Source organism: Sebastes umbrosus, chromosome 7, assembly GCF_015220745.1.
Source record: "Sebastes umbrosus isolate fSebUmb1 chromosome 7, fSebUmb1.pri, whole genome shotgun sequence".
In the NCBI taxonomy this organism is placed as follows: Eukaryota; Metazoa; Chordata; class Actinopteri; order Perciformes; family Sebastidae; genus Sebastes; species Sebastes umbrosus.
In genome coordinates, this window is record NC_051275.1 from 30,768,400 (window position 1) to 30,786,103 (window position 17,704).

The window sequence follows — 17,704 nt, forward strand, 5'->3', positions numbered from 1 at the left end:
AACCTAATTATAATTTATCAACATATTATAATACATGTTCCATTGATGGTGGCTGAATTAAATTTAAGGGGAAATAAATATTTCTTATTTTTATCTGCATGAAAAATGGGCTCTATTTTGGGAGCAAAGTTTAAATGGTAATATTGAGATATAAAAAAAACCGTCTCCAGGCGTGCTGTTCAAACACAAACACAACAGAGATAACCCAGAGGATAAAAGATATGCAAACACAGTATTTCCAGCCAATAACGTGATTACTAGGAAACTCACACGTGATGGGATTTTCATCGGAAGTACGTAGCTACCGGCTTCCGGGGAGATTTTCCGTCCGTCCGGCTCTGCGGACTCAAGGAGAGAAAGGTAACGCCGCGGTCCTCCGCGAAATACTCTACTAAAACGCTAAAAAAGACAGATAAATGTAAAATCGCTACTTCAAATAGACTCTTGACGAACAACCAACACCACATTTAACCTTTTATTCTGTAGATAAATGAAACTAGAGAGACTTTTCTTCACTGCTTTCTGTTACACTGCTGCTGTGTTTTCAGGGATTAGCCGTTAGCTTAGCTGTTAGCATCCCATGCTAACGCGACGTGGGTGTTCTTTCTTCACTTGCTAGCAAAGCTAACACCAAGATAGACACCAAACGACACAGTCAGTACTCTTGTAGAGTTCATAAACGTGTTATATTGTGTGTAATATATTATATTTGATAAGTCTGTCGCGTCACAATGTTGTTGTTTTCGCCGGTTAGCGGTTATTTACGCTGCTAAGCTAACCAACCGCCGTTCTAGTTTAGCTCCATATGTAGCATTAGGTTAAATCACTCTAGTTGTGTTTTTACCTTGTTATCAGCCTCCCAGCAGAAAGTGATGGAGTTTATCATATTTGCCAGCCTGGTTGCATATAGAGACAGTCTGTGTGACTAGTTGTGATTGTAAATACTGTTAGTTTGATGGTTAAATCAGCCAGTTAGCAGCCTCCCAGCACAAAGTGATGCAGTTTGTTATCATATTTGCCAGCCTGGTTTGCATATAAAGACCGTCTGTGTGATTGTAAATACTGTTAAGTATACTTAACTCATAGACTAAGCTACTGGAGTTACCCTGCCCTTTTTAACAGTCTCGTCTGCACTTTTTTAATAGTCGTGTATCACAGCTGTTATCCTGCACTAAATGCAGTTTTAACAGTTTTCTTCATCCTTGTATTTTTATATCTGGTATATTTTTTTGTACTTTGCACTACTAACTTTTTTACTGCCCTTTTACTAACATGTTTTTGCACTATGGAACTGTAATGCTATCTATCTATCTATCTAAGTTGATACCTGAAACCTACTGAAACCTTGTGATGGTGATGGTGCCAGCAATGTGAAACCATTTGTGTTAGCTAGTTAGGTGGTAAAGGTAACTGGGGTTAACATATCTAAGTTGTTGTTGATGCTGCAGCAGCAGGGTTTCTCTCTTTGTTTATGATCCAAACAAACTCCTTTTAGTTACCCAGGCTAATAAAGGAAATGTGTGACAGTATATTGTTGGATATTTAGTGTGCAGATGTAACATGCATAAAGGAGATATTAGATAAAGACAATGTGTGATTATATTGTTGGATATTTAGTGGCAGATCTAATATGCATAAAGGAGTTATTAGATAAAGAAAATTGGAGACTGATTTGTACAGGACAGTTATTTTTGAACCCAGTGACACCTTCATTAGGGGCCTTGCTGAGTTGGTTGACTTCATGTTAGCAGATGTAATGGAAGTTAAACTTAAATGAATATGTAATGTTCCTGTTATGCACCAATGCAAATGAAGTCTGTATCTGTGGTGGTGTAGGTGGAGTAGGTGTCTGACTCATGCTGGCTAGTTGCAGTAAGGTTACTCATTGTCACGACATCGTTGACAGCACTGTAGCTGTGTTTATACCGAGCTAGCTAACGACTTTGGAGCATGCATGTGAGTAGCATACCGAGCTAATAACCAGGTAAGAGTAGCCACCTAGTTAGCTTTGCAGCTATCTAGGTTAGTATCCTTATTCATTGACTCGAAACGACAGTTTACTCCTTAAAATGTGGTTTAATATGGTGCATGCTTTTATATTTAATACATTAGATAGGTAGTTGTCATAGCCGATATGGGCTGAGGCGTGGCTGGCATGATGCCGGCTGTGCATCGCGCCAATAAGCAGCCGAAACCACGTGGTGAAATCCAGATCGGGCCTAGGAAAAAGTTAGCAACATGGCTAATAGCACAACATTAAAGCAGCACGTCTTTGCAGCCTTATTTGTGTGTGTTTGGCATGATCCAGCGTTTCATAGATGCATGCAAATAACTGTCTTTGTCGTGCATTGTGTGTGTGCATGTGTGAGTAGACAAGCAGGCAGACACGCCCCTGTGTCATAGCAAAAAGTGTCACATATTTTTAGCAGATGAGACACCGGTGTTTTACGAATGCTTGGCATGAGATGAGTGTCTCAGCTGTCTTCTGACATTATGTGAGATTGTTGGTTTAGAGAGGATGACTGGTACGTTCATGTTGGTCGATCTTCAGCCTGCTTGCTGCAGCAGGCATGAGGCTGATGTGGAGGACTGCAAGACATGTGACCTTATAGCTGAGAAATGTGGGTCCAAAATGGATGCATTTTTTTTTTTCTATGCATGAAACCATAATATAGTCAGATGTTTATCTATGTGTGAAAATTTTACTTAAATCGGGAGAAATACAGGAGAATTGTGAACCCGGGAGGAAACCGGGAGAGGGCAATGAAAAACGTCATTCTCGGGAAAATGTATTTATTTATTATTTTATTTTAAAGGGATCATGTACAGTTTAAAACATAAATGTCACCATTTGATGCACTGTACCAGATTATAGCTTTAAGCTAATTTACATCTGTAGTCCCCTGGCAGGTCAAATGTATGTGTTTTGTCTATAAGCATTCATCATAGTTTACCATTCATCAGCCCAGGAGAATATTACGCAGAAGGGTGACCACATAAATCAAATGTGGGACAATGTGGGACATGTTACCAATGCTGAATGGTAGTCTAACATTTTGATATAATGTCTCACATTTCCATTCTACCCCTCACCCCCAACATCTCTTGCTTTCCCCGAAAGCATCCATTGATATGCACATCACTTTTTGTCCTTGTTCAGACCTGGCATTAACATTCACCCTGAGTGATCCAATCACAAGTGGGTAGGTCTAAGTACGTCTGCTCACACCTTTGCATTATCATTCGTCCTGAGTGATCCGATCACAATTGGGCAGCTTTAAGTACGTCTGCCCACACCTCACGCATTAGAATGCGTCTCCACATGTGTCTTGAGTGGCCACTTGTGATCCGATCTCACTTCCCCACCCTGTATGCAAATAAACGGGCAGTAAAGCTCTATATGCAAATAAACACGTATAGTAAACACTTGGCTAACACAGGAGACGTTGCGACGTAACATGACATGAGTATCAGTAGTAATATCCTACATATTTGTGAATTTGGGTACATTTTGTTAACATTTTATTAACATCAAAATAAAAGGTTATTGTCCCAGCGGTCCCGGGGACCTCTGCGCGTGCCGGCGGCACTGCTGCCTTTGCCAGGCAACAGCAGGGTACAGAGTTTCAGAGAGCCGGGGTTGAGAGCGAGCGGGCGGGCGGGCGGGCGTCAGCTCCATGCAAAACACCGGAACCCACCGGTTTCACCCACTTATAAGTAGTCTTTGTTGTAGTTGCATTTCTTTTTCTTTGTGGTAGTTTCCATCATGTTCAGCCTAGATCTGCATAGTTTGTGACTCGGAATTTTCCCAGACATAGCGTAGCAAAGACGGTCAACCTGTACTTGACCCACGTGTGTGCAGTTTGACAGCAAACAGCGCTGTGATGACAGCCTTCCCTGCTTTCTTCACAGTCATTGGATAAAAGCCAGATTTTAGAAAAAGCTTCTGTCCTGCAGTGGTTTGACTTTTGAAAACTCAAAATGTGAAACAACAATTGGGATAAAAATGTTGAGCAGTCCCTTTTAAAGTGGGGCATCTGGTCACCCTATGATGCAGTGATCTCAGACATGCTTTAGTCCGAGTGAATGAATGGAACTAATAGCAGAAGTGCAATCACAGGATAAATGCATGATGTGTGTCATAGCCAGGCTGTCACAGTTCGCCTGACATAAGGACACTACTGAGCTTCCTGTTGTGAGACTTGAAAGCCTAGCGTCTCTGGACATGTGTGGGTTTTGGCAGAATGTTAGTTAACCAGAGGGACATGGGGGTGCTGGGCAGGACAGGCTGTTCTGGTGTGATGCTTTGTCACTGGAGTTAAACTTTCACTTAGAGATGTTCCAATAACATGTTTTTCTTCCCGACACCTGAACTTGCAGTAAGTTAGGTTAAACCCTTTGTAAAACATGAACAAATACATACAGAGAATGAATGCATTAGAACTTTCTTTTATTATTCAGTTTGTCAGTTACAAATGGTGCCTTCAAATTTGGTGGTGTTTACCGTGTTCACAAGAAGAGTCCATATGAACCATGCATGGACCTCGTGTGGTATTCACAACCTCGTAAGTGGAATGTTTCAGAAAATTTCTGAGCTGTGACGTGTTTGTTGACGTTGTTGGAAATGGCGGAGGCCATGGAAGTTAATTTTGTGGTGCATAATAAGTGAATATATTGTAATTTTATTCGTATATTGTTTTCTTCGTAATTTTATATGTCTGAGGAAAATGTTGATATTCTCAACAGCCTCATCTTTTTCCTCTGTCATTATGCCTTTACATTTCCTGCATTATGTTGCCCGCTTGCTAGCTTGTTAGCCTTTGTGGCTTCTAGACGCTGACAGTAACGTTAATATTGCCGTTGCTTAGCAGCACTTGAACGCCAAGCATATCATGTACATGACTTACTATGTTGTAAACACCAGCTCACGAGTTTCATTCGAAGGCACCATATGTACTATGTGTTTCTCATTGGACTGAATAGGCGCCATCTTGGGGTCCAGTAGCCAGTTCTTATAATAAATACACCCGTGGGCTTCACCTTCTATAGGTTACACGACAGCCAACTTCTTTAATAGCAAATGTTCTCCCCCTCTACTCCTTAGCAGGTCATGGGAGTGCATGCAGAGGCTTATGCAACAGTTGAAGGCGCACTGTCCACAGTACTGCATGTCTGACCAGATCAAATGACTAAACTGGGGTGTATGAGTAGGGGGTGGAGTAAGGTGGGGGTGACACAACTCCCCTAAACAACAGATTCCTGCAAAAACGTGGGCCTCTCTGAGCTGAGGTACCCCTCTGTGCTAGTTATGTAGTGCTGCAAACTGTTCCCAGGATTTGTACTGATAGCTAATTTTTATGAATTCTGCAGACTTATCAGTGTGGTGTTGACGGTGTGTGTGACCCAGTAGTTGTTTAAGAAGCCAGCCACGTCGTACTACTTAAGGGTAAAGCATTTCCCTCAAATGTTTTTTATTAGCGTGTTCCCCAGTGAGAGGAGTAAAGCCTGAGAGACGGTGTAGGTTGTGAGTCTGAGACCCCCTTTTAGCCCAGAGATTGTTTACTCAGCATTTCATCTCCCAGATAGACCTGCTCAGTGCTCAGTCTGACAATATTTCTGTCTGTGGATGAGCCTCTGAACTGCTGCCTGACAGCCCTCTACTACTACTACTACTACATGATTCTCCAAGCTCTTATATTGCTGCTGTTCTCCAAGCTCCAACGCTCCAGTATTCTGGGGATCAGCCCATCAATGTCTTGTCAGTCACTGTTGTTCTTAGCCTGGGATTTCACCTGGCTGTATAGAAACCCTCGCACAGTTCAAATCTGTTATCTTTACCAGCTGCGACAGTGACGCTAGTATTGTTTTCACCTTTTTTAGTCTGTGTGAGTCATCATGGCAGGGCTCCCGATTAATCAATTATCAGAATAGTTGGCGATTAATTTAATAGTTGACAACTGATTGATTAATTGTTTCAGCTCTAATCCATTTGCCTTTTGCACAGTACTCGTAACATCCAAAATCATAGCACTACTTTTTAATTTAAAAGACAGTGAAACATATTACTACATACAGATTGTATATATATTTTTTAAACCATTGATTAAAGATCGATACCATGTTTTTGAGAATCAATACAGTATCACAAAACATACGTATCAATATTTTCTTACAGCCCTATGTGATCTTATCGCAATATTGTCTCTAGTTTTGTCTTCTTTTGTGTGTGTGTTCACTTAGTCATTACAACCATTTCCGCAGCGTGATTTCCTCCTCTTTGAAAAAAGACCCAGACTCATCATGACTCAGGCTTTTTACGCTGCTGCTCCAGTGTGTATGTGGGAGAGAGACAGAGTGTGTGTGTGTGTGTGTGTGTGTGTGTGTGTGTGTCCGTGACGGAGATAATGTAGGCCTCGGCTATAAATACTTAATGTGTGACTATTGCAGGGAAGATATAACGCAGGGAAGATATAACGTAAGGAGGATGATTACTCTGGAATCATGAAATGACCGTTGGGTCAGTGCATAGGAAAATGTCTACCTATTTTCAGTCAGTCTGACAATCACTGCAGTATATAAGATTCTTGAATTAATCTAATACATTGAATTCATTGCCAGTAGTGGCCTGATTTAAATAGATTGTATATTTGCTGGACACGCCCCACATGAAACACAGTTTTAAAAGTCATTGTTATTATAAACTTATAACAGTACAGTTTATAAATATGTATCAGTATGATAATTGTTCTGCCTTTTTTAAGATGATCTTGACCCCATCGTAACATATTAAACTCATCAACTATCTGTTACACGCTCTTCTCACTATACCACTTTTTATACTCTGTCTTTTTGGTAGCCTACATGGTAACAGCTTTGAAATAAATTAGGTTAGCATGGATGCTGTAAAGTATTTGGATTATGTGCAATTAGCCAATAAATGCTCATTTTTAATAAGGTTTCTCTTTCTGTCTTGTCTTTTTAGGAAAAAACTTTCCTCAGTGTAACCACACTTAGGACCTTAAAAGATTCATAAATGTAAGTATACAAATGAGCTGTGACTATTAACAGGAAATATCTACTGTGGTTTCTTTTTTCCAGTTAACTGTAACTTGAACTTTACATGCTGGAACGTGTTACGCTAATTTAGTTCTCAAAGACCTATTCTAGTAAACCTTTACCAATTCTCTAGAAACCAAACATACCACATTCCTCTCTTTTCAGATACAAATTGTATTACATTGTCTACCATTAGACCTCACTACTGTGGTACTGAATGTTAATTTATAAGTAAAGATCCGTTTAACCCCCCCCCCCTGTTCTCTCCTTCTCCGTCAGATTTGTACACAGGTCCACATCCGCCTCCCCATGCAGAACTCCATGAAATGAATAAAGCACCACAGCCTATAACAGGACCCCCCTCCAACCCCCACCCTGCCCCCTCCCCTGGCCTCTCACAGGTAAGGAACCCTGCTACATATACTGCTTTCACACTAAAGAACCCTTTTTAATGTCCAAACCAAGCCAGTCAACACGGGTTAATCAGCTGGGCATGTGGCAACTGTTGGATAATGTACGAGCCTGTCCGAATGTAATAAAATTAGTTTATATTTTCATTTGGTTTGCTAATTGCTCGATAATATAATGAACTACGGCTGGGTTTGTTATTTTATAACGGACAGAACAGGCGACAGATGTATTTCTTTGCAGGTTTATTTGGGTAAAAAAATGGTAACACAAGAAGAAGATAAAACAGATGCGCTCACAGCTGGCTGTACCGCGAGGTGGTCGGCTTGCACAATGTGTTTCTGTTTTTGTGTACTGTGGATGCTTCTCTCATTCAGCAGCCTTGTTAAGTTTGTATACACTAAGTTGTCCCTCACAGTCCCGGTCATCTGCGCTTAATTTCCTCCTCACCACGGGACAGCCGTTAGCTCCCGCACCTCAAAGTGTTGCCACATTTCCATGTTGACAATTAGATTTGTCCCGCCCTGGTTGTTAGCGACCCTGGAGTCTGTGCCATTCACATTGAAATCAACCCAAAATCAGTCAATGCGAGTTAACCCTTTCAAACACACAATCAACGCTGGTTCAACCCTGGTTGAGCCCCTTTGTGTGAAAGTGGATGTTAAAGTGGCAATCCTTAAGATTTCAGTCCTGGTTGATTTGGCAACATCCTGTTTACTGCTGGTATCTGCAAATGTGGTTTAATACTACAGGTCACAGAATACTGGGAGGGGCAAAACAAACTATATTTAATAAAGAAGTCAGACAATAATTGGCCTTTTCCAACCATTCTGTGAGCCACCATGATCTGATTTTAATTAATGTACAGTGTGTATTCCAACTTCTATGTCAGCTCCCCATTCACTTGAATATGAAAAGATGCTGGTATTGTGAAAAAAGCAAAATGTGACCACAAATATCAGACTGTGCACTTGTTGACCACTTGTTCCTCCCTGCCTCCTCACTTTCAATTCCTCTTCTGTCCCACTTTTCTGCTATTGATATCACTTCCTGTCTCTTGCAGCCCTCATTCACCCCTGGGCATTCTGTTGTGTTTGCCACCCCACCGCCTCCACAAATGAACCCAACACCGCAGCCCCGACAGGTAGGCCTGCCCACTGCTCACCCTACCTACAGTCAGCTTAAACTGCACCTAGATGAATGACAAACAAACCAATCAGGATAAAAAAAATGGTCTTTTCTTTCTGCTACAATTGTCCTTGCCTGTGTGCAAGTTTGGCATAATTGCTGCTCACTGTTGCTATCTGAAATCTTCCCAATGGAAAACAAAGTGCTCTGAATCCATCTGTGGATTTCTTAAAATGCCTGCATGTCTGTTTGCCTACTTCTCACCAGTTCTGCACCATTTTCAGTACCACTGCTAAGTGTGCAAACACGCTCACACTGACCCTATCCTCATGATTTTAACTTTTTTACTCATTAATCCTCATGACTGACAGGAAGTGCAAGCGGCTCCAACTGCATTTCTTTCGAGCTCGACCAATAAATCGGCCGAACCATGTTTCTTAACTGAAGTTTTAAATGTTTTAATACGCAGACTTATTTATAGTTATTTATAATTTCTGGTGAAGTCTACTGTAATGATCTGTTTTAAGCGGTAGGAAATGCAGTTGAGTAAAACAAATCAATACCAATTGGGGAAAAACTAGTTACTTTGTAAAGTGGGCATCGCTGTCAGTTTCAGAATGCTAAGACGCCTCCTGACTCCTATGACTGTAGAAAGCGGCTTTCTACTGTTTTCAGACTGTCTGAACAACAGTTTTATATTAGCTTTTAAAGGGATAGTTTGGGTGTTTTGAAGTGAGGTTGTATGAGGTACTTACCCTTAATCAATGTATTACCTACAGTTGATGACGGTCGATATGCCCCCCAGCTTGGAGAAACAGACAGGAGTACCAGCACGGGAGCAAAGCAATGTACTGCTGTGGACGGACGCCGCAGCGCTGCTCCTGTGTGGTACCTCCTGTCTGCTTCTCCAAAATGGAGGCGTGCCGACCGTCAGTAATACACTGACGATGGATAAGTACCTCATACAACCCCACTTCAAAATACCCAAACTATCCTTTTAAGTGCAGTTGTAAAAGTGCAGAACTGGAGGAAGTGGATAGTGAAGCATGGATCTTGTGCTTTTGTCTTTAACTTCTGTCCTGTCTACCTCTCCTCTAGTTTGCCCCAGGGCCCCGGCCTATACACCAACAGGTACTAACAGCACAACTGACTAACATGATTAACACATATTAGAAGCAGTAGAGAAGATTGAGTGCTTTGACTAATAAAAACATAAGTGGGGACATCTTCAATGAGAGTTACTCTGTGTTGTTAGGCGATCTTAGGGGTGACTATTGTTGCTTTTTGTAAATATTTGAACCTGAAACTATGGTAAAGTTACCAGAATAGTTTCCCAAATCATGCTTTAGTGAAGTACAGCTGTAGCTAAATATAAGTGCACAAGAATGTCCTATGTAAAGGCGTACCTAATACCTATACCTTTCATAAAAATGTTATGAGAAAGGGATCAGTTTCATGTGAAAACGTTTTTTTACAGTCAGTAAAGTATGGACTGTGTCTTCATATTTTTCTTGTGCATTTTTTTAAATCCATCATCTGATAAAAAAAATGTTGCGCACAGAAACCTTGCACACTGAGTCCATTTTGTTTTATTATTCTATTCATTGCAAAAATTCGCAGTACAAGACAAATTAATTACGTGGATGCAATGGATAGTGCTAGTCCCAAACAGTGCTAATGAATGAATGACATTAGCAAGGAGCTATCGTTTAGCTCTGTCAAATCTTTCCTACATCTTTTGTTTTGCGACCATCCCTGAGGTTGTATTTATTTTTTAACGTGACAAATGCGTACCAAAAATATGGACTTGGTGTGCAAAGGCCTTAGGTAGACCTAGTTTATTTGGATTCTCTGCATGCTGCTTGTTAATTCACAGCTTGGCTCAGATGAGACACTTTCTGGGTGCTGTGCTCTAACTGATTGTGGTGCTTTCTTTCTCTCAATCCTTCTCTCCCACCCTCTCCTTTCCATTTGATGTGTCTCTGTGCGACCTGTGTTTGCTGCTGAAGGGAAGCTTCAGGTCGCTACAGGTAACTCAAATTTCCTTTTTTCTTCCAGTTTTTCCTTCCCTCTTTTTTTTTTTTCGTCTTGAGGAGAGCATATGTGTGTGTCTAATATTTGGCAGTGTTTGTGCTTTGTTGGCTTGGTGTCATTTCGCTGGCTACGGCGGTTAGCTCCCAGGCCAGCAGCAGAATGTCAATGAGGAGGCTCTGAATGAACCAGCATTAGCTGCTTTATCTCTTCTGGCAGGCAATATGTTTCCAGTTGGAGTCTAGCCATAGATTCATGGGCAAACTATGAGCCTGGCTATTAGGCTGGACAAACTAGCTCCACTTGGTCCAAGAGATAAAATCATACGAGGGCATGGGGGATGGTTTTTATGTCGGAGGTTTCAGAAAGGTAACTAATAATTAATTTATTTGTCTCTCTCTCTCTCTCTCTCTCTCTCTCTCTCTCTCTCTCTAAACCCTATTTCCATCTAATTCCTCTTCCCACATTGTCCCGTGGCCTTTCTTTTTCCCCCTACTTTCATCTACATGTCCTCTCACTCACCGTTCATCCTCACCTGTCTTTGGTCTGTCACCACCTTCCTCCTCCCACATTTCTCCCTCATCTTCCACCTTGGTTTACCCCCCTGCCTCCTCTCTAGCCCTACTACAACAACAGGGCCAGCCTGCCTCCCAACAGTGGGCCTCGGGGTGTCCCTCTCAGCAGCGGCCCTCGGCCTGTGACGCCCACCCACGTCTACCAGCCGGGCCCCGGCTCCCAAATGATGATGATCCCTGGGCAACAATTGCAATTCTCCAGCACGCCACAGGGAAACGCCTACTTCATACCGGGACAGGTATTTATTTTATCTGAGCCAGATAGTATATCGGCAGCTAACATGACACATTTTTCCTCATATCATCTCAGTAATATAGAGCTTTTTTTTGTATTTTTCTTGTTTGGATAAATTTCATTAACATTGTATTTGCAAAATATTGATTAGTACCTTCATAATGACCTAAAGCTGTGTGTTGTGAAGAGAAGGAAAAGTAGGGATGTCATGAGAACTGATGCTTTGGAACCAAGTCATACGGTGACGGCGTGATGGTACTCGTATTTTACACCGCACCGTAGGAACCGTCAGACTAAAGGCGTCCTGGGGACGATAGAAAATATGTTTGGGATGCAGTAAACTCGCTATCGACACGTCCAGGGGACGCACCATATTTTTTCCCCTGATAATACTACATTGCGAACAACAAATCTGTGTCGAAATCGGCAGGACGAGAGCCAGTTAACAACAGCTGTTAGCTCCGTGCAGGACTGTGCTGCTTACCGGCTGCTAGCAGCTAACGTTAACTAGCTCCCGTCCTGCCAACTTAAACACGACGGATGCCATTGATTTTACATTGTGATGCAGTAAAAATTAGTATTGGGTGAAGGTAAATTCTAATGTTCTCACGATGTGATGTTTTCACAGCAGTATAATAGAAGGGGAATTCTGGCCTGTTTAACTTCCTGGTATTGTGACATCCTTAAGGAAAAGTGTCTTGTTGTGCAGGCCTGTCTGCACGCAAGATTTATAGTTATCTTCTGACTGTATCTAATGATATTGACCTGTGTCTTACATGCTTCCTCTTCTTTGTTTCCTCAGTACCGGTCGGCGACCTACGTGGCCACACCCCAGCAGCAGTACCCAGTCCCATCAGTTAACCCAGGCTTCTACCCCGGCACCAGCCCCGCTGAATATGGTACTTACAGTAAGAGGCTCTACCTGGTGCCCTCGCCCTCGCCTGAGCCACTCACACACAGAGACACACTTAGCAGGGTTTATAACTGACACAGGAGCCATCACTGGCCCAATAATTTGCAAACTTAATCAGCTAGAGAGCCATATAATTATGAAAATGAAAAGTAGTAGGATCCAAACAACAAATGCGTAACACTTCTTTAATGTAACATAAGAAAAAAACAGAGTAACCGGCAACATGGCAAGCTAACAAAGGTAGCCAAATATAAAAAAAAGAAATCAAACCAAAGTCATCAGTATTGGTCAGGCACGGTGTTGTGGGTGGACTTAATGGGCCATTGACGTTATGACTGGTTTGCCCAGTGCTCAGTTTCCAGCTGTGTAAAATGTCTGTATCAGTGGTTTAGAATGCAGATAGAGTCCCTGTCTATTTTCATAGCTACAAATGCATTGAGACTAGAATAACCTAGAAAACAATGTAGGTAAGAGCGTAGGTAGAGCTGAATATTCCTGCCTGACTTGATTGTCGGACTCTTTTCTGTTGAGACAAGTTTATGAATTAACAGCACAGTGCGCCGCTCTCTCTCTCTCTTATTAAAAATCAATCAAACTCACCCAGCAGTCGATCTTTCTCTCTCCCTGCAATCAACCTAAATAAATAATAATCCAGCCAGCTCATCCAAACAAATTGGTATTTCCTTAACCCTCTGACAACCACATATACCCGTTTTAGACTTTTTTTTAGGGGGATACAGAGGGTCTTTAGGCGGAGATAGCAGGTCAACAGTAAATGTCACATTGAAAAGGGTGTACATCATCTGAAAGCTGGGAACCTGAAGATTAATTTGAGATGCAGCTGAATGAGATATGCTCATTTTTATGAGTCAATCAAGTGCAAAGGCATTTTGATTGTTATTAGTTATTATTATTATTTGTTATGTTCCACACGTAACGTAATGACGTCTTCACGATTGTACAATGTGGTGATGCGAAAGACAGAAGCCTTAGCTTTCCGCTGCAAAAAGAATGAATGCTCTAGCTATTATGGTTTTTATTTTAGATTAATTTAAACAAGATCATGCAAACAACGCTGTGGGAAGTCTGGAATTTTGTGTAAGTTCCTCAGAACCAAAGAGCAACTACATTTGTCTGGACTGTCAGTTGTGCAGTGACAGTCAGTTTACTTTCTTCCCATCCAACATGGAGCATAATGACCGTAATGAAATGCAGCTATGAGACGTGAGTTGTGTTGTTGCTGAGGGGTGTGACCGTGTTCTGGAAAATGTTAGAAGATGCTGACTGTCAGAGTCAAAGCAGGTTGAGCGAAATGGGCACTAAAAAAAAAGAAGTGTGTCAGCATAAATATCATCTGCATTGAGCATCAGATTAATTTCCTGTATGTAACTGTATTGCTTCTATAATACACTCAAAGAATGTAGCTGTCATAGTTCATACACATGAACCTTTCTGCCTTTTTATTCATTCCAAACATACTCTGTCATCATATTACTTCACATCTACTACTAAATCCAGCAGCACTACAGATGTTTGCTGTTGATCCCATGTGTTGTGATGCCCTCTAGAGGTTGCTGAATGTCAGTACATCAGAAGAAGTGATGATGGGGCCTGAAAACAAACTTGCTGACCCCCCACCAGCAGGCATCTGAACTATGTGTTGTCTTTGTTTAAACTGTAGCTCATCAGCAGTAGAACGAGCTGGCCTGAATACTTTACAGGACTGTAAACACACAGTTCTTCCTATTAGGCTTTCCATGTCAGGCCCTTTGCACATCAGTGTATGTGCACTGTACAATGTGCATGATACTTGAACAATACCTCGGAACCTGCGTATGCATGTTTCTGAAAAAATACAAGTAAGGGATAATGTACAGTGAGCCGCTCATTGTTGTGAAAGAAAGCCTGACAGGGCGATGTCGCACCAGCCTGAAGGGGATTCTTTCACAACAGTGACCCACTCGCTGTACATTACCCCGCTTATTACACGGCTACTTACTGTAGAAATCAATAATTTGAAACAAAACGCTCCGCCAGAGTCCGACATCAGAGCTGCGACAATTGCAATGGTCTGCTATAAAGAAATAACAGACCGCAGAATGCCGTGATTAACCAATCAGAATCGATTAGTTGTTTGGTCTTTAAACTGTCAGAAAATGGTGAAAAATGACGATCAGTGTTTCCCAAAGCCCAAGATGACGTCCTCAAATGTCTTGTTTTGTCCACAACTCAAAGATATTCAGTTTACTGTCATAGAGGAGTAAAGACACCAGAAAATATTCACATTTAAGAAGCTGGAATCAGAGAATTTTAGCCTTTTTTTCTAAAACAAATTCCTCAAACCGATTAATCGATTATCAAAATAGCTGGGGATGAATTTAATAGTTGACAACTAATCCGTTGATCTTTGCAGCTCTGTTATGTTTATTGGTGTGACTCTGCCAGGCTTGGTGCTCATTTAGTGGATTTCTGTTTCTTGTCCAGATACGTAATGATAAGTCTCTTCACAATAGCCGGTTACTGGTGGTAACATGAGAGAGCTTTGTTGCTATTTATGCCAGATATGTTTGTATGACTGCACAGGAAGGACATCATGTCCCATGTGTTTGTGTTGAAGGGTAAGTGTGTCACATTGGTAACTCTGGGAATCACGTGGCATGTCGCGACATGAGGTTGTTGCAACACATGACCCTAAATAACCGGTGAAGTGACAGTGAGAGACATGGCTCTCAAACTCTGGTCTTCTTTAGCCCCTTTCCCACTGGACCAAAAAACCCACTAACATCTGTCTGAAATGCTCTGTTTTAGTGCATTTCAACGGAATTGAAATAGAATTGCGTTGCCTGGCAACAGTTTGGGTCCATGTTTACTTCCTGTCAGCTGATGTCATTAACATGCACTGCAACAGGAAATAAACTGGGACACATTTAGAATGTTTATGTTTAAAATCGTGTAATGGTCTAAATATTGTATATTTGTGACATCACAAATGGACAGAAATCCTAACGGTTTGTTTCAAACGCGCAATTTCTGAACACGGGCTGTGTGTATTTCTCTATATATTGAGCATTTTGATAGTTTGACAGTATTTATATAGCACTTAAACCTGCTTTATAATGTAAAAGACCTGAAAATCTCACTTTTTACAAAATGGGACCTTTAATGCTGAGTTAGAGAGAGAGTTAAAAGAGTTAGATGTGAAAAGAAACGGATGTTATAAGCGCTCCTCAAAGCTACCAGACTCCATTGACAGAAACAGTAATTTTACCTCGCTGATCGTTGTAAAACACTCTTCATTTAAACTCAACAGACACAAAATTGAACTCATCAAAACTGCCTTTGTTAGTCTTTCCACTGTTACAACCGGCACCGACGTGCCTGCAATGGGAAATGAGGCTATCACCTATTTTTAGCGGGTTTTCTCATGTTTAAAAAAATACTGTACGTGCTAATTTTGGTGGGAAAAGGGGTTTTATAGGATTGACCATATTGGCTTTGAAAGTGCAGCGGTGTCCAGGGTTGTTTCAGGTCTCCACCGTGTCACAGAGACAAGAAACTGATACGGATATACTGTATATCTGGAAATGATTATTGCCTGTAGGACCTACAATGCCTGCCATAATGTTGTGGTAACTGCATAGTAACAATCCCAGAATATCATTCCAACACCCCCCTCTAGTCCTCTAAGTGGTGCAGTCTGTCTGACCATTGAGTCCTCTTCTAGCAGTCAGGTAAAACACACACGCATGCGCTGTGCTGACGGCGTATGGTGACTATTTTTAAGACTCCCAGCCCCCAAAGTTGCTTCCCACATATATGTGCTTACTCACAGCCCACCCCCCTTTTATAGTAGGCTGTGATGTCAGCATGGATCAGATATTCAGGCTTGAGAAAGAGAGGGGAGTCTTCACTCAAATCAGAGCCGCTCTGAACGACACAACTGAATAGTTTAGCTCGCCTGCCTGTACACTGTAAAGGAAGAAGAGGAGGAGGAGGAGGAGGGGGGGGGGAAGAAGGGGGAAAAAAAGTGAAAGGCAGGGAGGAATTAGGAAGGTCAGAGGGAGGAGCAAAACTGGGACACGCTGGAAGAGGGAGGGCTGAGCATTAAGAGAAGTGGGCACCTGTAGAGAGGACAGGAAGAAGTTAGAGAGGGGGTTTGAAGCAAAGAGAAACCCCCTCTCCTTTTTCAGTGAATACGCGTTCGGCAGGCGTTCAGCATGGGGAATCGTGGGTCTCAAGAGCAGCAGGACTCTGAGGGTAGGTGTCGTCTAGACTCTTTGCAGCCCCCCTCTCTCAATCTCCTCCACTTCATGAGTCATATCTCAAGCCTCTTATTTAGAGTTTTTGGGACGGCGTCCAAGAAAAGTTTGGCTTTCTGGTTTTGAGCATGCTCCTATTCTCCCTCTCGCTCTGTGTGTCTTCCCTCCCTTTCCCTCTCACAGCACTCTCTTCCCCCCAGCCGGTGTGGAGTTTTGACTATATTTAGGCTGTGCTGCTCCTAGTCAACAATGCAGACTCAGTAATGTGAGTTAGACTGAAATGCAGAGGGGGGAGCGAGGCAGAGCAGGAGCAAGCTGGCGTCGAGGCCTCTGCAATCTGAGGATTTGTTTTTTTTTTACCCCAGTCTGTTGAAAGTGTGCTATGACTGGTTCTGAACTGTAGCTGAGGCCAGTTACAAGGCCAGGTAATGTCACTGAGTGGTTGGATGTCTTGTTGACATTATTGACCGGGTAGGCTAATAGAGGGTCTTTGAACTTGTGGAAATTCTTGGAAAATGTAGATTTTTTTTTTTTTTTCTTTCTTGGTCATGTTGGCAGCAGCTTTCTTGACAAGTTTGTGAACATGAGAGAGATCCATTGCTTTAAGAAATAAGGGACAGCAATGCATGCTGGGCAGAAGGGAGAAGCTGCCGTGTCATGGTCTGAGGGCCTACCTGTGGGGCCTACCTGTGGTTGCTGTCAGATTCAACATGGAGGGGGATTTTGAGATGGCACAGCATGCAAAGACAGTGGAAAAAAACGCAGATCTGAGGCAATGATGTCTGTTCATTTGATGTCAGAATTATCATGTGTGAGGAGAAGTTGATGGTTGTAGCTTGCAGACATTTTAAGATGTAAATTGACTATTTACTGCAGCAAAAGTAAAGTTTGGAGACAGTATAAGAAAAGAGCTTGTTGGAAATGAAGCAATTTGAGTTTTTCAGTTGATAGTTGATTTTGGTCACCTGTCAACTAGAAACATGGGCTGCAAAAATCACACAAAATTAGAGCTGAAACAATTGGTGGATAAAGCAAAAATGGTGTCCGCAAATATTTAGATTATCAGTGAATCGTTTCACTGATTTTCAGGCAAAAATGT

General features: G+C 41.9%; 1 protein-coding gene across 1 annotated transcript in view; it reads left to right on the top strand.

Moving 5' to 3' along the window:
• Positions 1 to 215: 215 nt before the first annotated feature.
• Positions 216 to 17,704, top strand: part of LOC119491163 (eukaryotic translation initiation factor 4 gamma 1-like) — a 38,399-nt gene continuing 20,910 nt past the window's right edge. Inside the window, 8 exon segments of the mRNA XM_037774870.1 lie at positions 216 to 360; positions 6,983 to 7,035; positions 7,336 to 7,457; positions 8,528 to 8,608; positions 9,691 to 9,723; positions 10,602 to 10,622; positions 11,243 to 11,437; positions 12,236 to 12,341. Coding sequence (XP_037630798.1) covers positions 7,383 to 7,457; positions 8,528 to 8,608; positions 9,691 to 9,723; positions 10,602 to 10,622; positions 11,243 to 11,437; positions 12,236 to 12,341 — 511 coding nt within the window. The 5' untranslated portion in view covers positions 216 to 360; positions 6,983 to 7,035; positions 7,336 to 7,382.